The sequence below is a fragment of the Chiloscyllium punctatum genome, chromosome 19 (genome assembly GCF_047496795.1).
Source record: "Chiloscyllium punctatum isolate Juve2018m chromosome 19, sChiPun1.3, whole genome shotgun sequence".
Taxonomy (NCBI): Eukaryota; Metazoa; Chordata; class Chondrichthyes; order Orectolobiformes; family Hemiscylliidae; genus Chiloscyllium; species Chiloscyllium punctatum.
In genome coordinates this window covers 86779463-86803090 of record NC_092757.1, presented here as the reverse complement: position 1 = coordinate 86803090, position 23628 = coordinate 86779463, and the positions used below count along the sequence as shown (strand labels likewise).

The following is a 23628-nucleotide window of genomic DNA, read 5'->3' as shown; positions in this document are numbered from 1 at the left end:
AGTCCTTTGTTTGATGACAGGTACTGTATAATTACAAGTTTTTCTGTGTTTATGGTTTTCTTGATGAACTTTCAGATCTGGAATGGTGAAGAGATCTAACACAAGCCCAGTAGGTTTTGTGAAACCAACGTCTGGGTCACCAGCTGCTGCAGATGCACCCCAAAATCCAGGCCGCAGGCTCTCCACTGGATCCTCCCGGCCTTACTCGCCTTCACCTCTGGGTGTGTAAATGGTGACTTTGGAGTACTGTTAGTTTTTGCAGTTGCTTTTATAATTTCAGCATCAACCACATGAAATGCAGCTTTTACCCGCCAACAGCACCACACTGAGCATACATAATACTTTTCCTATAATGTAACACCCGTGACTGTTGATAAAACTCTGCCCCTTATTAATAAAGCTGAGAGTATGCTTTATTAACTGTTCTTTCTACCTGTCCTGCCACCTTCAATGATCTGTGCATATGTATGTCCAGGTCCCCTCACTGCTGCCATCCGCTTTAGAATTGTACTCCCTATTTTTTTATATTGTCTTTCAATGTTCTTCCAACCAAAGTGCATCACCTCACACTTGGCTGCATTGAATCTCACCTGTCGCCTTATCTGCTAACTCTTCTAACTTGTCAATGCCCTTTTGGAATTCAGTTTATAATGCTTACACATTTTGTGCAAATGCAAACTTTGAAATTGTCCCTGTATACCAAAAGATCCCAGATCATCAATATATATCACGACAAGCAAAGGTCCCAATCTTATGGCTGGGAAACGCCAATTCAAACTATACTCCAGCCTAAAAAATATCCATTGGCCATTACTCTTTCCTGCCACTCAGGCAGCTTTGAATCCACATAACTACTGCCCCTTTTATATATGCCATGATCTATAACTTCATTCAAGTTACCTAAAATACAAACCTGTTGATCTTAGTGCTGAAATTCCAATTTCATTTGACCCAGTTTTAACTGTCTTTTGGGTGGTAAATTTCAGACTTGCACCAGGTGTTGTGTGAAGAAGTTATTTCTCGATTTCTTGATAATGATATATCCTTCACAAGTCTGTGCTGTTTCTCTTTGATCAATTAATATTTGATCAAGTAATCGGTGTTTGATCGATTCCATCCCTGCATGTATTATGTTTATTACATTTCTTTCAATACCTTAAGGTAGAAACTGGCCAATATTGAGAAATTCCATAATCTCTCCATTACCATTTAAAGCAAAACTAATCCATTAAGTTCCATCCTTTCACTTTTAAACAAAATTCCTTTTACTGTTGATATTTTGCTGTTTCCCTCACTGTGAAGATTGGTCATGTGTTAATTTAAAGGGTCCTTCGCTTTTTATTATCTTTTTAACAAGCCAGTCAAGCAAGACTGTCACAGATCCACATTCTCTGAATATGTCTTAAGAGCTCTATTTTGATTGTTTTTAGAAATTAATTTGAGAGTTGGTGGAGCTGCAGTAACACTAAATGAATTGTATTTGAAATGATCTGGATACAAATTGCTAATTGTTGTATGTTTTGCCAGTTGGAACTATCCCTGAACAGCTTAGTCATTGCTGTTGTGGTTTGCCTCAGGGACATGAGTCAAGATCCAGGACACCATCAGGTGAGTGTTATAGGAAATAGGGCTCAAAGTCTCACATTGGCTATTGAAACCTGTTATCATTCTTCTATTTGCTGACTACTTGTTTTCAATTGTATGAGTCTAGGAATGATATTCAAACTATGCAGAAAGTGAAGAAAGATGAAAATGGGAAATTTTGAATTTTATAAGGCTGTGGTTGGGTGCGAATCCCTGAATGCTTCAGTGGGGCATGTCAAACATATCTGGGTGTAACTTATAACTGTGACAAAAGTGTAATAAATCTGCTTGTTTAAAGGCAGATGATGGAATTTTAAAAAAGAACTTTAAGACAACGATGTGCTATCAATTACACATTTTGCTTTCTTCTGTTGAGGCCCAATGCTCAGGACTTCCTTCAATTGCTTCACTTCCCTACTGATCCCCCCTCCTCCTCTCCCCTCCCTGTTCTCCTAATATCTCCTGATCCATATTGATGTGCTATCTCAATGTAAAATTTTGCCTGACAATTCGTGGAATCATACAACACAGAAACAGACCCTTCGGCCCAATCATCCATGCAGACCAAGTTTTCTAAACTGGGCTAGTCATATTTGCTGACATTGGGCCCATATCCCTCCAAACCTTTCCTATTCATCTACCTGTCCAGATGCCTTTTAATTGTTGTAATTGTACCTGCCTCTACTGCTTCTTCTTCTGGCAACTTGTTCCATGCATACATCACCCTTTGTGTGAAAAAGTTGCCCCTCCTTTTAAATCTTTCCCCTCTCACCTAAAACCTATGCCCTCAAGTTTTGGACTCCTCTGCCCTGGTGAATAGACCTTGGCTATTCACCTTATTTATGCCCCTCATGATATTATAAAACCTCCATTAGGTCACCCTTCAACAAGCTATGCTCCAGTGAAAAAAAACATTCCAGCCTCCAGTCTCAAAAGCATCCTTGTAATATTTTTCTGTACCCTTTTTCTAGTTTAATAACATCCATCCTATAGCAGGGTGACCAGAACGATACACAATACTCCAAATTTGATTTTACCAATGTCTTGTACAGCTAACATGACATCTCTACTCCTGTGTTCAATACTCTGACCGATGAAAGCGAGCATGCCAAATGCTGCCTTCACCACCATGTGTACCCTTGAAGAATTTGACAGTGCAGAACAAGCATTAAAGTGACAATTTCAAGTTAAAAGGCTCAGTACTCACTGTCTCTCCATGGTGAGATGGGTGGAATGCTGCAGCTTTTCTCATGGACAGACAGAAGATGTAAGTTGTTTCACAGTGTCAAATATCCTGCACCCAGAAGACAAAGTCAGTCATTTAATGGCATTAATATTTTACTCACTCACGTTGTAACTTCAGCCATTTTATTCTCATTTGCAATATCTTCAAATTTAAATCTAGTTGGAATAATTCATGCTTAAAACTAAGAAATTTAATTTCCAGTGCATTCTCCTTTTTAAAATTAAAACCAGTATGACTGTTAAACTCTGCAGTCATCACTTTTATGAAGCTTTTGTGAGGAAATAGGCATTCTGTGAAAATATTTCATCAAGGATTGAGGTGCATGATGGCTTGTTAGGATTTTAAAATGATGTTTATAATATTGTTTTCTAAATTATTGTGGTTACTGCTATCCAGTTTAAAATTAGTTAAGATGAAATGGAGACGTACCATTGAATCTTGAAGATGGGGCAAAATTTCAGAGTAATCCCCTTCAAACCTCTCTTTCCGTGGCATTTTTCACATCAAAGAATTTCTAATTTTTTTTAATGGACTAAATGAAAAAGTGTAGTGACTATTGTGTGAGCTGATGTTGCTGATAGAAGGAATAGAATACAAGGCAAATTCTCAAGCTTTTATTTAGGATTGTATAATATTTACTTGTATGGCTCTCTTCAAGTGACAGCCAATAAATTACCATGCTCCATCACACCACTTTTATCTTAGTTCGTACTAAGTATTCTCTTTCTATCTTATAATTATAATCTATTTTGTTTGGGTCATTTGCTTTGAACATTTTTGATTTTTTTTTTGACATATAAAGTAGTTCAGGAAACTTGCTGGATGTAGTTTTGATAGTGAACAAATCACTGTTTTTACTGATATTTATTGACAATTTTGATTTTTGCAGCAAGGTGAATGCTTTCACAGTAAAATGTATTAGATTTGAAGGAAGATATGTAACTTGCAAAACACGTTGTTACCTTTAATGAATGGCATATCAATTGAGGTTAATGCTGATATTTATTTCCCTCATCTTTCTGAGACTGAAGTCAAAAATACTACTATTTGCAGGCTCACCTTCTCCTCAGTCTCACTTATTGGGTGCCAGACTCCAGAGTGCTCCAACTCTTACTGACATCTACCAGAGCAAACAGAAGCTACGTAAGCAGCACTCGGACCCAGTCTGTCCTTCAGCAGGGTATGGATGTAGCCACTCTCCACAGCCTAGCAGACCAGTTAGCCTTGGTACTTCCCCAACAAAGCACATGGGAACGTCTCCACGGATTTCAGATTGGCTGCATAAAACCCCACTACCCACCATCATTGGATCACCAACAAAGGTATTTAAATATGTGATGTCAATATTAGTCGCTTCCATAGAATTGAAAATATTACACATCTTAATTTCGGAGGGTAGGGTAATTGTTAATTGCTCTTCAGATGAATTTAAGTTTTCTATGTTTGTGCTACAATAGACCACTGCTCCTCTCAAGCTGCCTAAAACTCAAGCATCTTCCAATTTGCTTGCCTTGGCTGCACAGCAGGGATTAACTGAGAGTCCACCAATGCAGTCGAAAGCCGTGTTGGAGGCTAGGGAATTCTGCACCTATCATTATCCACAAGGAAGTGCTAAGTGTACAGCTTCTGAGGAGAACAAAACTACTTTTGGCAGGTACCAGTTGTTTTGTTCTCTGTCTCTGTGATCCATGTTAATACTTAACTTGGATTGGTTGTATCAACAACAAGAGTTAGGCAGAAACAAGAGTATGGTTCCAGAGTTTGGTTGAGCTGATTGCAGCGACTCTCACTTGTTAGCGCAGATCAGAGTAGGCTTTGTCCTGTGTCTGAATTGAGGGGGCTTCATGCGATGTAACTACCATATGGCATTGTTGTATGCTTTCCTTTAATTATCATGGTGACAGTCTTGACTTGGAGTTGATACTTACAATTCGAAGTTGGATGTCTGGATTTCTAGTTGGAAGACTGAGAGAATGCTGTGTGATTGGAGATGCTGACTTTTGAATGAGATATTAAACAAAGACTGTGGGTAAACAAATGCTTCCACAGTACTATTCAACAAAGAAGTTCTGGGCAATATTTATGCTTTGCAAAAGTTTTGGCAAGTGTTATTTTGGTCGTATTGGTTTGTGGGACATTGCTGTGTGCAAATTGGCTTTCAAACTGGTGTTTCCTACTTTATGTTTTGTGCTATGGGACAGCCTGCAGGTGTGAAAGATGCCATACACATGAAAAATTTTGTTTTTTGTGTATTTTATGAAAAGTGCAATATTTTGATATGTACAATAGTTTACAGCAGTAACTTTAATCACCAAATTTGGCTTAGTTTTAAAACAAAGTCCTTTTGGGGCAATAAAATAAGTATTTTAAATTTTTTATAGATCTGTAAGTACAGGAAGATTGTCAGATCAGGTAATAAAGACCACATTTGGAGGACAGACATATCAAGGCAGCACAGACAGCCTCAATACGGAACGTCCAATGGACACAGGTAAACAAAATTACCGGTTGCATGTGATGCTGATACAAGGAAACCTTTGCAATATGTCCTCATGCTTGTTACTTCAGTTTTATATTTAGTACCAATGATCTATTCAATTATCATGTGTCTACTGAAAACTAGGTAAGACCTGTACAAGCTCTTGACTATTTGTTTCCACCTTTTAAGTCTTTTCATTTCTGTAATCTGCCCTCCATGAGAAGGGCAATCTGATAATCTTTTACATATTTCCACTGACACCAGCCTGGAGCTACTTGTTCAGACCTTGGATTTATTTTCCTCTTCATTTTCCTGCTGTAAGTTTTCCAAAAACAATAGATGAATAACCATTCAATGTTTGTGGGGCGGTCAGGAGAGTGGGGTGTTACTACTAGCACAACGATGCTGGGTGAGAACAACTTTAATCTCAGTTGTGGTTTCACATCCACAGTTAAATAGCCTCTGGACAATCACTGCCCAATCTCCAGAATAAATTTAAGAATGACCAAATAAACAAGATATTGGAGAGCAGCAGTGTACCCCAGGACCCATGACTACATAGTTAACTCTCGTAGCAGAGGAAGGCACTGATTTCATGTAAGAGATGGAGGAGAAATTTGCAGGATTTTGTGAAGCAAATCAGATTGGTTAAACATGTATAGCACATGTCAAGTCTCTGAATGACCATATTTCACCTCCATTTGTATTCTGATCCCTTGTCTTAGCACTGAGAGATTACAGTATAACTGTAATTGCAAAGAATGAACATACTGAAGCCAATTACTATGACTGAGATGTGCTGCAGCAGCTTAATTGATCTTAATTCTTTTCCTCCTCCAGAGATGTTTTGCCCTAAGTTCGTTTGTTCTTGCTGGCACAGCTGGCATTAAAAACTCATTTTGGCAGGAAACATTTATAGTGCGCTTGCCTCCTCCAGTTATACAACACACAACCTTGGTACAAAATACTTCTTGAAACCAGTCAGTTCATGCATTTTAATTTAGTACAGAATTGAAATAGTGCACTAAGTGTTTACGAATTCTCAGAGGGTTTTTTTTGTCTGTCCTTTTGAGGTGGCTTTTGCAGTCTGCGCCTTTTGCACTATTTCTTCCTGTTTGCATGATTTATTTTTTTTCTGCCCAGCTCCAGCAGGTGCTTCTGGTTTGACAATGGGTTCCCCTGCCATGGTGATAGGAGTGAGCCCAAGGACTGTGGTGTTCACTGTAGGTTCACCACCAAGTAGTGTCACCCCTCCCCATAGCAGTCACATGGTCACCAGAACAAGAACAATGTCAGGTAAGACTTGACTGCTGACAAATTAAGATTATACGTGACGTTAGTCAGCTTGTAATCTTTGACTCTGAGTCGCAGGTTACCTGGGGAAGGAGTATTAACTTCAAAGAAGACTTTATCCAAACTGGTTGATCAGTTTTTATTTCATGATAACTACAAAATCATTACAGTATCATAGTGGCAATGCCATTTGAAGATCATCCTCAGTCATCATATATTTTGATACAGCGATATTGTGAAGGAATAAACTCCTTTTAATGCTTCTCACAAAGCTGCGGACTTAAATTTCTCCTGCTTTGGAAGTTACATAATTCCTGCTATTTCATAGCCATGAGCAATGTGTTATACAGTGAGGACAGTGGTTTCCTTCTGTTTAATCTTTGCCATTTCCTTTGCAGTTGGCTCAAACAGTCCACTTGGATCTCTCTGCTCCAACAGCGGAAGAATTTGCATGGGCTCTCCACCAGGTGCTTACATGGGTACCTCACCTCCTGGAGCCGAAGGTCCTTCCAGTTTGAAGTACATGACGTTTGGTACCTCGCCTCCTAGCTTAGAAGGGTTTATCACATTCGAAGCTCCAGAATTGCCAGAAGAGACCTTAATGGAGGTGAGCTCTTGTAACTAGTGCAAAGTAAAATAAATCTTTCACTACTTTCTTCAAGTGAATGGGTCATCAACCTGCGAGTTCACACCTTTTATTCCTTCAGCATGTAGATTGATTCATATTAAATATCGGTTTATTTTTGTTTGCTGCCCAATATCTGGATCCAAATCAAGTTAAATGTTCAATTAAATGTTGTGAAGTGCAATGAGATTCTCTTCAAGCAAATTGTAAGTCTTAAGAAAATGAAGAAAGGACTGTTTTGAGATTCCTGAAGTATTTAATTGATCTTTTTAGTAAAACTCGATATTGAATTTTAATATGTAAGCAAGCGTAGAACAGGAATCTGGCCATCAATTCCAATCACTCAACAGACATTGCACCTACCAAATGCCTGACTGTGTACACACTGTCGCATCTATTTAATCTCTTGAGGGACAAATCTGTATGAGTTAATCTCTGATCCCAAAATTTAGTACATTATCAAGCTTGCATCTCTGGAATTCAAGTCTAGTTTCCTACCATCCGTGGACACCTGTCTAAAGACCCAGGGTACAGGAAAGGTATGTGTTTACGAAGGAAAATTTATTTTTATTTAGGTCAGCAAAACCTCAATATCCATTCAAAAAAATTTGAAAATTTTGGAATATTCTATATGTTTTACTCTTATTTAAAAGTTACAAAGTCTGATGTGTACTTCGTTCTCTGGCCTATCTCTAAATATAGAACTGCTTCTCAAAACAATTCTGCAGTGTTACTCATGATTCCTTCTTCTACGGACTATGACACTGGGGAGATGTGAATTCCACAACAGGATTCTTGTGCCTGTTAAATGTTTGGCAATGGTATATACAGAGCTAGAGTGTGTAAAAACTGTTGTAGCTGGCCTGCGCATTATGTGAGCCCCCGTGGAGATCAGTTAAGATTCCTGTCTCTGCTTCCAGGAGAAGATACCCTCCTCCAGAGGCTCAGCTGCTTTGCATTGAAATACCCCCAAATCTAATGACATCCTGTTTACGTTGTGCCATACCTGGCTGGGAATGCTCTCAGTAACTGTGCTGCATGAAGCAATGAGGGATAAGTGAACTGCTGTTGTGAAGTGTTGCAGAACGAGGGTGTGTCATCACTGAGCTCCTGAAATTGAGAACAGATGTTTGCCAAGTGAATTTCAATTCATGTGACATCGTTCACAAATTCCCATTTGTTGTGATTTGCAGCTGTTAGAGGGAAATTGAGCTTTTAGGCCTCTGGTTTCATTGGTGTCATGGGGGGAGCCACAACAGTTCGCAAACCTCTTTTTCTAGTTGATTTCCTTTGCGCCATAACAGGAAATGGCCCAAGTTATATTTATAGCTGTATACTTTGAAAGAGTGCATGTTACTTGAGACTGGAAGGAAGAAGACAGTGCATCATGCTGTTGCTTTCTGGATTGTCTTGTGATTTTTAAATCTCCTTAGCAGCAGCTGATGGTGAGCAGGTTTTTAAATGCAGTGGAAGATTTTTCTGTTGTGTAATAGTTTTTAGTAAAACAGGTAATACTTGATGTGTTATACAACTAAATGCATGAGAGATTTGAGCAATTTGTTTACTAGAAATAACAGAATCTGTTCTCAAGTCCCCTGCTGAACTTAGTTTAAGCCTGCTCATCATGTGACAGTTTATGAATGTACCATTTGACACACATCAGCTGTTATTGCATCATTAGCTTCTGTGCGGTCAAGAGAGTGTAGTTGAAATGTAAACAAGGGAACAGCTTTTTTTTATGGATGCAACTTTCCCTTAATATAGCACTCTGTAATTCTCTTCAATTCGGTTGCCAATGACATTTGGTCTTAGCTTGTGAAGATGTCATGAAATAGAATTATTTTCTTTCAGGTTTTCTTAAAAACCTGGCAGTTTCTGAGTTGAATTATTGTGGTAACCTTACTGTCAACATTTTTATCAAGATTTAAATGTAAAGCACACCTCATTTTGGGTATTTTGCAAATTTTTTTAAAAATTGACTCCTTTGGCAATATCTTCTGCTTGTTACACCTAAACTACTAAGATAGCCATTTGGTTTTTATGACTAAATTTGTCCTCTGCCTTTCTCCTCTTATCCATCCGACACCTTCTCCAATTGTTATATACCTGAGCTAATTCTATGCTTCATGACTTCCCTTTAAAATCCTCGTCACTGTCCTCCTTCAGCCACTGTGCCAACAAAGTTCTCAAGCTTAGTAATCTTAACATGTATAACAACTCACCTTGCCCTCTGTCCTGAGTTCAATGCAATTCCATGTTCCCTTCATCTCTCCCTCCATGTGTGTTCACTGACTGATATTTCCGAATGACTCCCAAATCTTGTCAACCTAGATCGCCTCTCTACTCCTGTAATCTCAGTTGCAAACACGGCTATCTCTGCTGTCTGCCTAATTTACATCTGTATAAGATGTATTTTATTTCCACAACCACTTTCTTCTAGGTAGTACCTACTCGTTAAAATGGTTTTCCCATGTCATAATAGCGCTTTCAAATCCCATTTCCTCAGTTCTTTCGTGATGTTTCCCTCTCTGCTGATCCATTTACTTTCACATTCAACTCTACCTTTGTTGGTTTTGTCCCAGTAAAATCTTTGCACTTTCCTATTCTGGCTGTTTCCTTGGCACAGCTCCTATTTCCACTTGCTCCACTCCAAGGTATTCGCTTTATCGATGGGTCTTTTTGATGTTAAATGGCTCCAATCAATTAAAGAGAAACCAGCTTAAGAGCAAAAGAAGTAGATGTATTAGCTGGACTCTCAACCCGCTCCCCCATTTGATGTGATCATTGTTGATCTGAAACTTCAGTTCCACCTTAATGCCCTATTCTCATATCCTGTGATTTCTTTCCCTCCTCACCTTCCTTCTCCCACCAAAACTACTGACATTAGTCTTGAATGTGCTCAAAACTTTTGAGCATCCACAGCTGTCTCTGGTAAGGAATTCCGAAAAAAAATTCACAGCTGTCTGAGTAAGAAATTTCTCTTTATCTCTCTCCTAAACAGCTGACTCCTTGTTTTTAACTGTCCATCCAAGAAACCATCATTTTTAACATCTCCCTTGTCACTCCTTCTAAGAACTTTCCCCTTGGTTGTAGAACAAGTGATCATTTTAAAATTCAATTTGATCATCCTTGGTATAGTCATGTTGAGAGTTGCTGGTTAGCTCAGTGGCTAGATGACCAGTGTGTGGATCAGATTAACACCAGCACAGGTTTCGATCCTCATTCTAGCTGAAGTAGGGTTGGACCTGCTTCCTCACCTGACCTGTTGTTCTTAAAAAATATATACACAGCACTTTAGTGAATAGTCATGAAGGGTCTGCTTTCAGACAGAGATTTCAGAAAGGATGAGAATATGAATTAACAGCGTTTGGCTCTTAAATTATGGTCATGTAATGTTGGTTCAATTATTACAGTATGACTTGGGAGCTTGTTTTAAAAAAAAACCCAGCAACAAAAATAATTTTCTTTCTTTGATTGCAGAGAGAACATACAGATACCTTGCGACACTTGAACACAATGTTGACGTTTGCTGAATGCATTATGGATATTGCAGTGGTGAAAGGAGGCAGTGTGGACCTAGGCACCTCTGCTGCCTCTCTCTACCAAATCCAGGAGAGTGTTGTGGTTGATCAGATTAGTCGTCTCAGCAAGGAGTGGGGGTTGGTATTTGTGTTAATTACCCTTTGGAGTGGGCTTTCGGGGCTGTTGTGGGAGGGAACATTGCAGATCAGTAAATCTGTGGGGAAATTGGGCGATTGAAAATCTAGACGTTTTGGCAATTGAAATTGGCTGCTCTGATTTTTTAAAATTCACAAAAAACACAGTTCCATGTCACAAGTGTTTCATTAGCAATGTATAAAGACACTTAATATTACTGAGCCCTTTGCATGATTTTGTTCCTTCTGACAGCAGTAGAGTGCCAAGTTTCTCTTAATTCTTGACCATAATTGTGACTCTGCTTCTATATTGTATATTGTGAAGTTTGTTCCATTTTGATGCTGTTGAGTGACAAATGAAAATCCTGGTAATTCCTCTTGGTATTTATTGCACAATGGTTCATAGAACAGCGTTTATGAAGGGGAGAAAAAAAAGCCAAAGAACTACAGATGCTGGAAAATGGAAATAAAAACAGAAATCCATAAACAGTCCTGAAGAAGGGTCATTGAACCCAAAATGTTAACTCTGCTTTCACTCCATAAATGCTGTGAGACCTGCTAGATTTTTGTTTCAGCAATTTCTGTGTTTGTTGTTGAAGGAAGTTGTGACTTTTGTCCAGTAGTGATCTGTAGATACGAGTGAATTGGAACAAAACTTTCTCTCTCCAAATGGTGATTGAAACCTAAAATGACATTCCCAAAATGTACATGCTTCCTTGCCAAAGGGAGAGCAACCACCCAGATAGTCCTGGGAATTTGCCAGTCCTTATTTAATTTCTGGGTGGTAAAGGATTGTCTCTGTTCACCGATCCTTCTAGTTGTCTTTCTTGCTAGTATGGAAATTTTGGTTGAGCCTCATGAGGCACATTATTTCTCATTTGTGGTCAAACCAAAGTTTATCCTTACCAGGGAGTGATAATGTACAGGAGGCTTGCTTCCCTCTGCATAGGCTGTCTTTGTACAGCTCCACTTCTTCCTGACAATGAAGCATGCAGACGTTTCAGCTTACTGGAATGTTCTGTTCGATGGAAAACTTATTTGTATGTTTTATTTACAGACAAGTGGAGCAACTTGTACTATACATGAAAGGAGCTCAGCTGTTGGCATCTTCTTTGCATCTTGCAAAAGACCAGGTTAAGTCAGGCAAGCTGAACCCATCGACAGCAGTTAAGCAAGGTATTGAAATCTGCATTTTCATAAAGACATGACTCCAAAAGTGCTGGACCAGTGTCATGTTAATGGGGGGGGGGGGGGGGGAAAGAAGGGCAGAGAAAATTTGTGGGCCAATCTGCAAGTTAAAATAAGATTAAATTATAATATTAAATGACTGTGCATTTTCAGAGTGGATATATTTACAAATTCTAGCTCTCTGATATGTTGGATGAGAGGAGTAAGAAGCCGTTCTAATTTATTTTCTGTCTTGATGCTGTATCATCTTATAACAACATGACTGAAGGATGAATATATCATGCAAGTTAAATAACCTAGTTATGTACATGCCATTTGTGGCTTTCAGAATTTGTGCCACAGTACAAGCATTCATTTCCCCCATATTTCATCTGACCTTGCAGCATTTGCATTTGGATTTAACGCAGAAAAATTGTTAATTTCCAATACATGCCTTTCTGCAAAAAAAAAGCAAAATATATTGCCAGTTTTTGCACAAAATCAAATCTTGTGCATTATCAGCTGAATTTTTTATAGCTAGAACTGTACATCACTTATGAATTTTGCAGATATTTGTGTATATGTTAATAATGTTGTCATTCTACGCTACTATAACATTGAGCAAGTGTCTCTATCAGCTACAATTATTAACAATGTACGAGTTGGGAATGTGATGGAATATTCTTCACTTGCATGGCTGAGTGCAGCCGCAACAACACTCCACCTTCATAGCATCTAGGACAAAGCAGCCACTTCTTCAACTCTCCATTCAGTAACCTACGCATTCACTCTATTCACTACTGGCAGCAGTATGCCAGTCGAGAGATTCACTGCATCGACTGTCTAACCTCCATTTAAACACATCTTCCAAACCTCTAATCTCTGCATCTAGAAGGACAAGGGCAGTTAGCACATGGCAGCACCACTAACTGCAAGCTTTCCTCAAAAGTAAACACCATCCTAAATTGGAACATTGTTCCTTCACTGCTTCTAGCTGAAAACCCTTAGAACAGCCTCCCTCATATAGGTGTACCCATGTAGCATGCACTGAAGCAGTTCAAGAAACGAGTTTGCCATCACCTTAAGGGCAGTTGGGGATGGGCAATGAGTACTTGCCTTGAGAGTGACAACCACTCCCAATGAGAGACTAAGAAAACACTAAACAAGACATTTAATGCCATGTGGTAAACTGTCATGAATTGTAAAGGAACACCAGAGTAATCCTGTGTTACAGTAATCCTCCTGACTTCTGTTTTGCAGTTGTTAAAAATATGAATGATCGATACAAGTGCTGCATCTCCTTTTGCAAAAAGCTTACCGAGAAACTGAATCGTTTCTTCTCCGATAAGCAGAGATTTGTGGATGAAATCAACAGTGTTACTGCAGAGAAGCTCATCTACAGCTATGCGGTGGAAATGGTAACTATTATCTCATCTCTCGATTTTTGAGAGGTACTTTGACATAGGATAGCCTAACTTGGTTTTTGTAGTGATGTGGTAAAGGTGAACAGCAAAACATAGCAAGATTGGTTTATTTTAATAACCAGCTGAGGTTTTGATGGATTATAAATGGTGAGTCAAGCCAACAGTGGTGTTCAGCTGAAGCAGGGTTAAAAGGCTGTGAATTGAGGGCCCTGTTTTTAAAGTTGTGCATCTGTCTTTATTCATTGTTTTTTTAATATTTTGGTGTTTTATAATTAAATGAAAATGCTTTCAGCAGTTTAGGATATAGGAGGACTGGAGCATAAGATTTCTTCTTTGATGTTGGACAGCTTAAAACCATTATGCTAATATTTGGCTAATTGCAAGTGGGTAAAGAGTGGAGCTGGAAAAAGTATAGTAGGTCAATCAGCATCAGAGGAGAAGGGGAGTCGATGTTTCATCCAGTCCTGGTGAAAGTTTCCGACCTGAAACGTCAACTCCCCTTCTCCTCTGATGCTGCTTGTCCTGCTGTGACTTTTCCAACTCCACTCTTTATCCACCTCGACTCTCCAGCATCTGCAGTTCTCACAACCTCCAAATGGTTATTTGCAGCAAGATCAGTTGCATTATAAATGTTGTCATAGGAATTTAAGGGAGAATTTGATAACAGGAAATGTCCTTCACTTGGGCAGGTAGCAGATAACAAACTCACCTCCAAAGTCCCCGTCGTCCTGACTTGGAGTGTATTGCTGTTCTTTCACTGTCCCAGGAACACACTCCCTAACAGCACTGTGGGTGTCCTGAGATCACAAGGACTAAAAAGGCTCAAACCAACTCACCATTGCTGCCATAGGGGCAATTAGGGATGGGAATCAAATATTGGTGATGCCTACTTTACATGCATGCAGGTGCAGGATTTTCGATATAGATTTTACAACACTGGGTAGCTTCCATTGTGTGAATTCCTCAGTGATGTATATTTTGTATTGAGTAATAGCATACAAGGTGGATATTGTGACAGAGTCTATAATCTGTCCGTTTCACCCAGTGAAGTTAGAAAGGAAATAATAAAAGGTAACTTCAAATGTCAGTCTTTCATTGAACTCATATTTTATTCCTAAGAATTAGCTGGATTTTTGTTTGGAAACTGGTGAAGTGATCCAGAGGTGCACATTGCCATCTACTTGGTATTGACTCAGTGTGGAATTAATTCTCTGGCATGTCCTAAACTAGTCAGATTTTGACTGGCTGGAGAGATTGTTGCACTGCTTGCGTAAGGGGAGGTCTAACCTCGAAGTCCCGGACTGTAAGGTAACCCAGAGCCAGATACTGGCCATGCAATATGCTGATGATCCTGGATGGCAGGGGGTGAAGGAGAGGACTGAAAGGCAAGTTCCCATGTCAGAACGGGATGGAGTTAGATGAGGAGCTGTTTCTTGTTTGCCTACTACCCCATTGACAGATGCCTGAATTCACTGTTTATTTATCTGCTATCTTGCTCCAACTGGTTCAGTGTAGGAGCAGATTACTGCAGATGCTGGAATCTATTCTGAAAATTACAAATGCTGGAGATGACCGCGTGTCTGGCAGCATCCATGGATGTGATCTCCAGCATTTGATTTCAATCCAATTGGTTCAAGGTCATCTCAAAGGAGAGGAAGTCATTTTCAGATTAGTAATTATATATTAGGTATCCAACATTTTTATGTAGTTTCAAAGAAGTGTGACGTTAGTAGCATTTAACATCAGAGAAAATGTTCCCCTTTTTACTGTTTCTAGGTGATATGAGTGTAGTTCCTCATTGTTTGGTGAATTGAACTTCCTGAATTTGTGATAATATCTTTGTTATAATTCTAGGTGCAATCAGCTGCACTCGATGAAATGTTCCAGCAAACAGAGGACATCACATACCGGTACCACAAAGCAGCATTATTATTGGAAGGCTTGACAAAGACTCTGCAAGATCCTGCTGATATTGACAACATCCACAAATGTAAGGCTTCAAAAGATCACAACAATTTTGGACACACCCAGAATGTTGGACCTAGCCACCTGTGTTCCATACTGTGTTTTGTTCAAATGCAAGATTTTGGAAAGCTGATCTCGGTCCTCTGTAATGGCTACGCAGGGTTAGGTAAAGAACAAGCAAACCTTGAAAGTTGGGAAGATCCCAGATTTGATCTGCATGCTGAGTTAGCTGATCTCTGCCATGGTGACTATATAGATATTAGGATTGTTTAACCTCAGAGCTCTTATTTTTGTGGAATGGTGCAAGGGTAAAATTGTTCTCCGTTGTGGCAAATTCAAATGATCATTGTATTTGCAGACCCTTCCAATGCCTCGTGCAGACCCTCCCTCTGCATTCTCCCCAATGCTGCATTCCAGACTGTGCAAGTTAATACTTCAATTCTGGCTTCCACTTTCATAACTGCACCATGCTTTCTTCCAACTCCTCAAAATGTTTTGCAAGGAAGAAATGGAAAATAAACAGTATGGAGTTCAGGCAGTTCACTTCAGTCGTGTTACGATATGAATAGTTGCCTTGCTATTTTACCTCCAGAAGGGTGAATATTTGAATTACCATTTAATGATGAAATCTGTTAACTCAACATTTTATTACAATTTGTCATTTGAGTCCCATTTGTCTGAGCACCTGGGCTGATTTGGTTAATGGGAATAATGAAGACCTGGAGAGGGTAAATGTGTTCTCTTATCTGTAGGAGAAGGGACTTCTATATAACTTGTAAAACAAGACACATGTTTAAATACTTAATCATATAAATTGGTGAGCTTTCTGCTTAGCTAAGCTGGTATTGATATTTCCTTTCCCACAGGCTGGCTAGTGCAGTGCTTTCCAAACTGTTTTTGGGTGTGATCCCATTTTAGTGCCTCGAAAATGAAAATTTGGGAGTTGCAAGAATTGTTGAGTAGGATGGACGGGAGTCTTCAATTGTAGCAGTGGGGGATAAAAGGCATTAGTTTGGCCGCATCACCTTTCATAATCCACACTTCCCTAACTTTCATGCAGCTATCTCTATGTCCTTCACTAGTCAACCCCTCCACTCCCTATCTCCCTCCTGAGTGAATTGATCAGAAGGCAAGTGGGAACCACACTGGATACCTACATTTTCACAGGTTTTTGCAGCAGAAGACCACAAAAAGCAATTGATTATGCTGTGTCCAACATGCAGAATAGAAAAAAGGCATTTGGAAGGGTTTTGTGCAACTGTCAGAAATCATTCTGAACCATTATTGCATTCCACCATTTGGGGAGGTCCCAGCTTAGTATCATTATTAATGACAAAGAATTCCTTGCCTTGTATTTTTGGTTGTCATGTTGTCCTATCTGGAGGCTAATGGAGAGCCTTGCAAGCTACCAACTAGGGTGAGTCTATTTGATGGCTGAATGATAAGCACCACTGAGCATGTTGTGAAAAATTAAGGTGGATTCTGTTTTGTTAGGAGCTTTATGGGGACTGGCCGTCACTTTAATTTTTAAAAAGTAAAAATGTTCTTTTGCGTGTTTTGCAGACAAGACCAGCATTGAACGCAGACTGTCTGCACTGTGCCATGGCACAGTGGCTCTATATGAAAACTAGCCTTCTGAAATGGACCACTCACAACAGAGCAGGGACCACCACCTTTCCTGGATCACGCTCAGTCTTGGAGATGCCTTTTCCCTTTTTGTTTTAATGTTTACTTCCCCCCCTCCATCTCTATTGTGGAAAACTGTTCATACTGAGGCTGTTATTTTTCACCGCCAGTACCAACACCACGTAGCGAGGAACGTTTGATTTTTGTTTTGATGAGTTACCAAAGAGGAGTTCTTGTTTCAAAGGAAAGGAAATTTATGTATAAATATAGATTAATACTTCTGGAAAACCCTCTCAACGATGTAGCATTTTCTTTCATTTCATTTTATCTCAGAGATGAAGTATGAGGCAGATTCACTACTTTTGGCTTCAAAAGCCACCTATATCACTGGAGAGCATTAATACATGCATGGGAGTAAAACTGAAGCTTGTCTGTTTTTGTGACAGGACTCATGGGTACTTGGAAACTGATTCAGAAGCATTTTGCTCCATCTGATTAACTTGTGCATAAACAGTGCTGTGCTGTGGCAAATTGGCAAGTTGTCCGACTCCAAGTGAAACTTCTACGGTCATTTTTAAACACTAATGCTGTGATAAATGAGCCACATTTATTTACAGTCGTTTTAAGTTTTACCAGGATAACTGTACAGCCAGTCAAAGGCATGAAATGCCTTCCATCTTCTGCTACATCATATACATGTCAACCCATGGAAACTGATCATCACGGAGGAGTTAAGCACTTTATGTGGATAGGAAGTTGACAGCAAGACATGAGGGGATGGCTACAGCTCATCTCTGTGCTTGTAAACCTGACATCACTTTGGATGGGCAGAGAGAGGGGGTTTTCTTGTTTAATTTTCTTCTTTTTTCCTCGAAGCTCCCGAGACAGGAGCTATTGAAACCACAAAGACTGCTCCAACAGACAACCACTTCTGATTGCACTATCACAGTTCTTTGAACATCTTTAATGTTATGCAGAACTCCTTGTAAAATGACACAGCTTAAAAGCTGTACTGAAGAAATAGGAAATAAAGAATACTGTCCTAGTAGGTTAGGCTCCAATGCATTCAACAAAACAAATTTTAAATGTGTTTTGGAGCAAGAAGCACAAAGTGCTTGACACTTTAACTAAAAAGACTGCAAAAAAAAGCGTGTGTTATTTACAAGCCTTTCCATTTTTTCTACTTATTAAATACTTGAGTAGTTCATATAGAGCAACTGTCTGGATATAATGAAACTAGTATTTTTTTCTCTTTCTGCCAGTGATTGACTTTTAAACAATATTTTTTGGCTGGCTTTGTGCATGTATTCAGTGTGATTGTGCCACTGAACTGATCTGATAATATTGCTAACAACGCTGTTTGTTCAGACAGTATTATGGAGTTAACGCATTCTTCCTGTAGACTGACAACCTGTCGTGCAGACTAATGTAACATTTGGTATTTTCAGGGGTGGAAAAAACACATTATCAGGACTCCGGGAACCAGATTACAAAACAATGTGGACCTTTTTGAATCCCAGGTTTTGCTTCTAGAGGGTAGTCTTGTCACTCGTATGAACTAAAGAATTTGAAGTTCTTTTCCAAACCTGTGTACATCTTGCATGTAGGTGTGCATCCACCTAAACAAAGTGAACAAGCACAATTGTTCCATTTTTCTATCATACGTAATCAGATGAACAATTTTGGTTTGGCAGTAGGCATCCCACAGTCTGGTGAAGGGTTGCAATTAAGCTGACACTAACAATGGCACTTGAATTTAAAAGGATATTTGATTAGAAATTTTATTTTTGTAATTTTAAAATGAAATAAAAGCAGGTAGTAACTGTAGTATAAGGGATGACATCTGTGTGGTACGCTAATGAGACACAGTATGCATCATTACAGGAAATGATGCAATGTCACATGATCTTGTTCTCATGCAGTCTTGTGGCAAGATGAAGCTTCCTTTAACGCTTCTTAAATAAAGTTACTGTTTTCCTTACTTCAGCAGACTCTGTAAATGTTCTTTAGCATGATGAGCCCAAGAATTTTATATGGTGGCAGGAAATGAAAGAACAGAATGAGAAAGTCTTTGCCATTACTGGAGACTTTCCAGCAAGTTACAAGTCCTAATCAAGTAAGAGCATGGCTAAGTTGGTACCAGAGATTTGTAAGGTGTCTCACAAACCGGAGCAGTGAGCAGGTCAGTACACTACTGCATCCAATAATGGCTGTGCATATGGTACCCTAATCAGTAAAGGGATTGACTTAGAAAACAGTTGAGGAAGTAAGGAAAAGATTCTGTGCCCAGCAACAAGGGAATTCTATTAATGCCTTTAATTGTAAAGAGCACTGACAGTATAGCAAATTAGAAGAATTAATGAGAGACAGAATTGCACTTCTGAACTTAGATGAAATACTGTCCAATCACTTGGCAGTTGAGTAACTTAACATTAAAGGCAATTCAACAAAGCAGGCAAACTCAGGAGAGGAAGCAAAATAAATTGGTTATTTAGGGGTGACCAAGAGCCATTTCCCAAACAAAATGACTGAGTGAATATGTTAAATTGAAAAGCAGGGAGGTGGCCCTAGATATACTGGAGGCAGGAACATGTACATTAACTTCCCCGGGTTAACTGTTATTGGTGCAGCAGCAAAAAGCACAGGTGGGGAAATTGTATCTCCAAAGAGGCAGGAGGCCACGTGTACTAAATGTCACAGCAAGAAATTTGTACAAAATAACCGCTCAAAAGACAGCAGGATCTGTGAAATAGAAGATATCTAATGTGGCAATGCCTTTTTTGGTAAGATCAGGGAATCGAGCAAAAGCGACTGGAGTGCTGATAACAGAGGGGAAACTAGACGTGTGATAAGTTAGTTGAAAAATGTGATGCTGGAAAAACGCAACAGGCCAGGCAGCATCCAAGGAGCAGGAGAATCGACATTTCGGGCATAAGCCCTTCTTCAGGAATGATAGCGTGATAAGTTAGGTTTAGGTGCACCAGTTTTGCTTTTTACTACTGCTGTACTGTGGTTGGAGAACCATCCAGCACCAGAGTTGCTCATCCTTAGCAGGAATGCTTGTATCAATTTGTGCCTGATTTGCAAAGTAGAGGAACTGGAAAGTCAAGAAGATTAGCCTAAAATTTGTCAGAGTTGCATAGGAAAGTTAAGGACAGTATGCTCTCTCTCTCTGTGTACTGAATGATAGCCAGTGTTTCTGTCTAAAATCTCAAAAGTTACTCACCAATTCCTGTAGAAGAAAATTGATTCTGTTGAATTGAAAGGTTCTTTCACCTGTGACTTAACCAACAAGTTAGTGTTTGAAGTTTGTCGGAGTGCCAAAGCTGAATAAATCTATTGGAATTTGCAAAGATCTTGCACAGGTGAACAAATTCAGTTAGATGTGAAGTTCATGCTACGTTGTCTGCAGAAGAGCGCTGAACAAAAATGGAAGAGAGTTTAATTTTCATGAAGCGAGATACAAATAGCATTTTCTTTGGCAATTATCCTTTTATGAGGAATCCAAGATGCTTTGAACCTTCATTATACCTTGAGAGGTTTCGTCACAACCGTTTACCCTGCTTCAGATCAGCGTCAGAAATCTTTCGGAGGGCAATGTCAGGCATTCTGGTAGGACTGGATGGAGTTATATGTTACATTGGTGACGCACTGATCCATGGCCGCACTAGGAATATGATACGTTGCAATATTCACAGGAAGCAGCACTTAGACCCAACAACTGAAGGGGATTCTCACATCTAACAATAAAATGCTTTGAGCACCTTGTGGATGCGTCTGATGCTGGAGCTGATCGACAGAAAACAAGAGCAGTCAAGGGGGTTTCCAGCTTCTCAAGCTGACTTGAGTTCCAGAGATTCATGGTTATAGTAAATCTAGTTTGCCTTCAGAAGCACCTTTCAAACCCGTGACCTCTACCACCTGGGAAGATAATAGCAGCAGAGACATGGAAGCGCCACCACCTAGAAATTCCACACCAAACCTCTCACGATCCCAATGGAACCTTTCCTTCAGTGTCACTGGGTCAAATTCCTGGCGTTTCCTTTCTTAACAGCATTGTGGGTGCACCTACTCCCATGAACAGCAGTTCAAGGTGGCAGTTTAGCAACACCTTTTTCAAAGGAACTTTCAGGTTGCAGTAAATGTTGTCCTAGCCAGCAGTGTCAACATCCTGTTAATGAAGCAGAAAGATTCTTGCCCAAACTAGTGGTCTTCAATGAACTGCTACATCAGTTACAAGACAATACACAGCGTATGAAAGGAGTGCAGCATAGATCCTCTGAGAAAATCGAAGATGACATCAACATCTCTGATATTTTAAATCATCGTAATCCAGAGTTGCTCACTTATTGAAGATGTAACTTTGCCAGAATAGGGAGTGGTACTCTTTCAGATACTGTGTAGAATGAGAGACTAGGTCTAATTGATATATGCTAACGAGACAATATATCACAGGGTCTGATGAAATGTTACATGATCTTGCTGTCTGTTACAGCCTCCTGTCAAGATGAAGCCACAATAAGTGAATACTTTCCTTACTTCAGCAGACTCTGTAAATAATCTTTAGCACAACAAAACCAAGAATATTATGGCAACATAGAAAGAAATACATGTTTTAGAAAAGCCAATGCTAAAGTGTATTCTTTAGGTTTAGAATCAGCATCCATGTTCTCATCTATTTCTTCTTCCCACCTGTCAAATTTTGTCCTTTCTGCAAACTGACCAGGCTGACAGTTTTATTTTTAAAACCGTTTTGTCTTCTGCACAGAACACCAGATTTAGAGTCGTATTTGTGACCAAACATGTCTCCATCTCCAGATTCTCTGGGCAGTCTTCCGGAGTTGGTAAATAAATTTTTCCACCCTTGAGCATTTTTACTTTACCATTTTTTTGGTTTGTTTTATTATTCAGCTGCTTGAATACTTGAATATTGAACTAACTTCATTCATAACAATCATGTTTCATGTCCCAGCGACAGTTGTATTCGATATATTTTCCATGGGCAATGAATTTGACTTGTTCATGAAAACCATCTAAACTGTTTTATTTCCCCCTTGCTTTATTTTATGAAAGGATCTAACATATTTTATTTATCTGTAAACAATTCCATTTATTCTGAAGACAGTTTTTATTTATAAAATATTTGTACTATTAGGTCTTTAATACAGTGTTTCTACCTCTCATTTGTGTATAACGGCATGCATACTCAAAGAAATCAGGTTGCAATCACATTCACTTGTTATGTAGCAGCCTTTTTAATATGGCCTGTAAAGATGTACATTAAGACAACGAAAATAAAATTGTCATGAAATATTATCAAAGTGATCATTTTGATGTACTCTACTGTACAGTGTTCTGCTTTCAATTACCTCAGTTCAGTATCTGAGAATGTCTGTTCAAGTTTAGTTTTTGTGGGTGAGTTGCATGAGCAGGTTCTTGGAAAGAAACAGAAGTTTGCAGTTGTCTGCCCCACAGCCACCAGTCACCCTCCTCTAACCTGTAATGCAGAGTCCAAAACAAGAATCCATCGGAGCAGACATTATTGATTTGAAATCTCCATTTATTTTCTGCTCTAACACCCTGTCGTTATCTTGCTTTTTTTCCCCACTTTGGCCTGTATCATTAATACTTGTCTGTGAGCCTAAACCATAAATACCAAAAGGTTGCTCAAGTTGTACTTGTAGCGTGAGTGGTAGTGTTGGAGAGACATCACTATTCTCATTGTATTCTGTTCTAAAGCATGTGCATGTCTACATTCACTCTTCAGTGCAGAACTTTGGATCGAGGCGATGACTTGTTTCTATTCCTCCCTCCCCAGAGATGCCTCGATCTTTCACTGCACAGCTGAGACTTCACGGCTGCTAAATGTGAGTGACTCTGGCAAGGCGGCATTCAATCCCGATCCCCAGTTGTCTTGAGAATGTGAAACAGAAATTGCTGCTCCATGAGTGACTGTTCATTCTCCTAGGATGACTGTTAGCTACTCCTTTGTTCAACTGGCTCTCGCTCTCGCTCTCGCTCTCTCTCTGGGCTCTGTCTCAATCTATCACTTACTCCTTATCACTTTCCCCAACCTAATTTGCATTTAAAACAATCTTTTCCTAGCTACCATCCATTCTGAGGCTGGGTACTGAACCCGCAATGTTAACTCTGATTTCTGTCCACACGTTGCCAGACCTGAGCTTTTCCAGCAGTTTCTGGTTTCGTTTCTGAATTCCAATATTAGATGTTCTTTCAGTTTTAATTTGTATTGCGAATGTGTTTGGTTACCTTCTAATGATTTAATTGTACAATTAATGGACTTCTTGGCCTCTTAAAGAGCCAATTTGTTAATGTGAATTTGTTAAAGAGCAAACTGTGTTATTTTTGATTAGTGAAAGTCCGAATGGATTGGACTGATTGGCTGCTTTCCCTGAATTGAAGGCAGTCTGATCACTTTTCTCAGCAATCCACATGTGAGCAGACTCATGTGGGTTCCGCTTATATTGAGAATGCTGTGTTGCACTGGTCAACATTGCCTAGTATCTTACCGGGTAATGGGACAGCCCATTGGGGAGATTCTG

General features: G+C 39.4%; 1 protein-coding gene across 5 annotated transcripts in view; it reads left to right on the top strand.

Annotated features, from left to right (window-relative positions):
• Positions 1 to 22386, top strand: part of ulk2 (unc-51 like autophagy activating kinase 2) — a 122250-nt gene extending 99864 nt beyond the window's left edge. For 4 of the 5 annotated variants that reach the window (XM_072589971.1, XM_072589970.1, XM_072589968.1 and 1 more), the window contains 12 exons: positions 76 to 221; positions 1528 to 1608; positions 3884 to 4152; positions 4288 to 4484; positions 5212 to 5321; positions 6453 to 6605; positions 7001 to 7209; positions 10708 to 10886; positions 11941 to 12059; positions 13311 to 13468; positions 15329 to 15464; positions 17003 to 22386. In XM_072589971.1, coding sequence (XP_072446072.1) covers positions 76 to 221; positions 1528 to 1608; positions 3884 to 4152; positions 4288 to 4484; positions 5212 to 5321; positions 6453 to 6605; positions 7001 to 7209; positions 10708 to 10886; positions 11941 to 12059; positions 13311 to 13468; positions 15329 to 15464; positions 17003 to 17070 — 1825 coding nt within the window. In that variant the 3' untranslated portion in view covers positions 17071 to 22386. The remainder of the gene's footprint in view (positions 1 to 75; positions 222 to 1527; positions 1609 to 3883; positions 4153 to 4287; positions 4485 to 5211; positions 5322 to 6452; positions 6606 to 7000; positions 7210 to 10707; positions 10887 to 11940; positions 12060 to 13310; positions 13469 to 15328; positions 15465 to 17002) is intronic. The other variant, XM_072589972.1, reaches the window with a different exon arrangement.
• The last annotated feature ends 1242 nt before the right edge of the window (positions 22387 to 23628 follow it).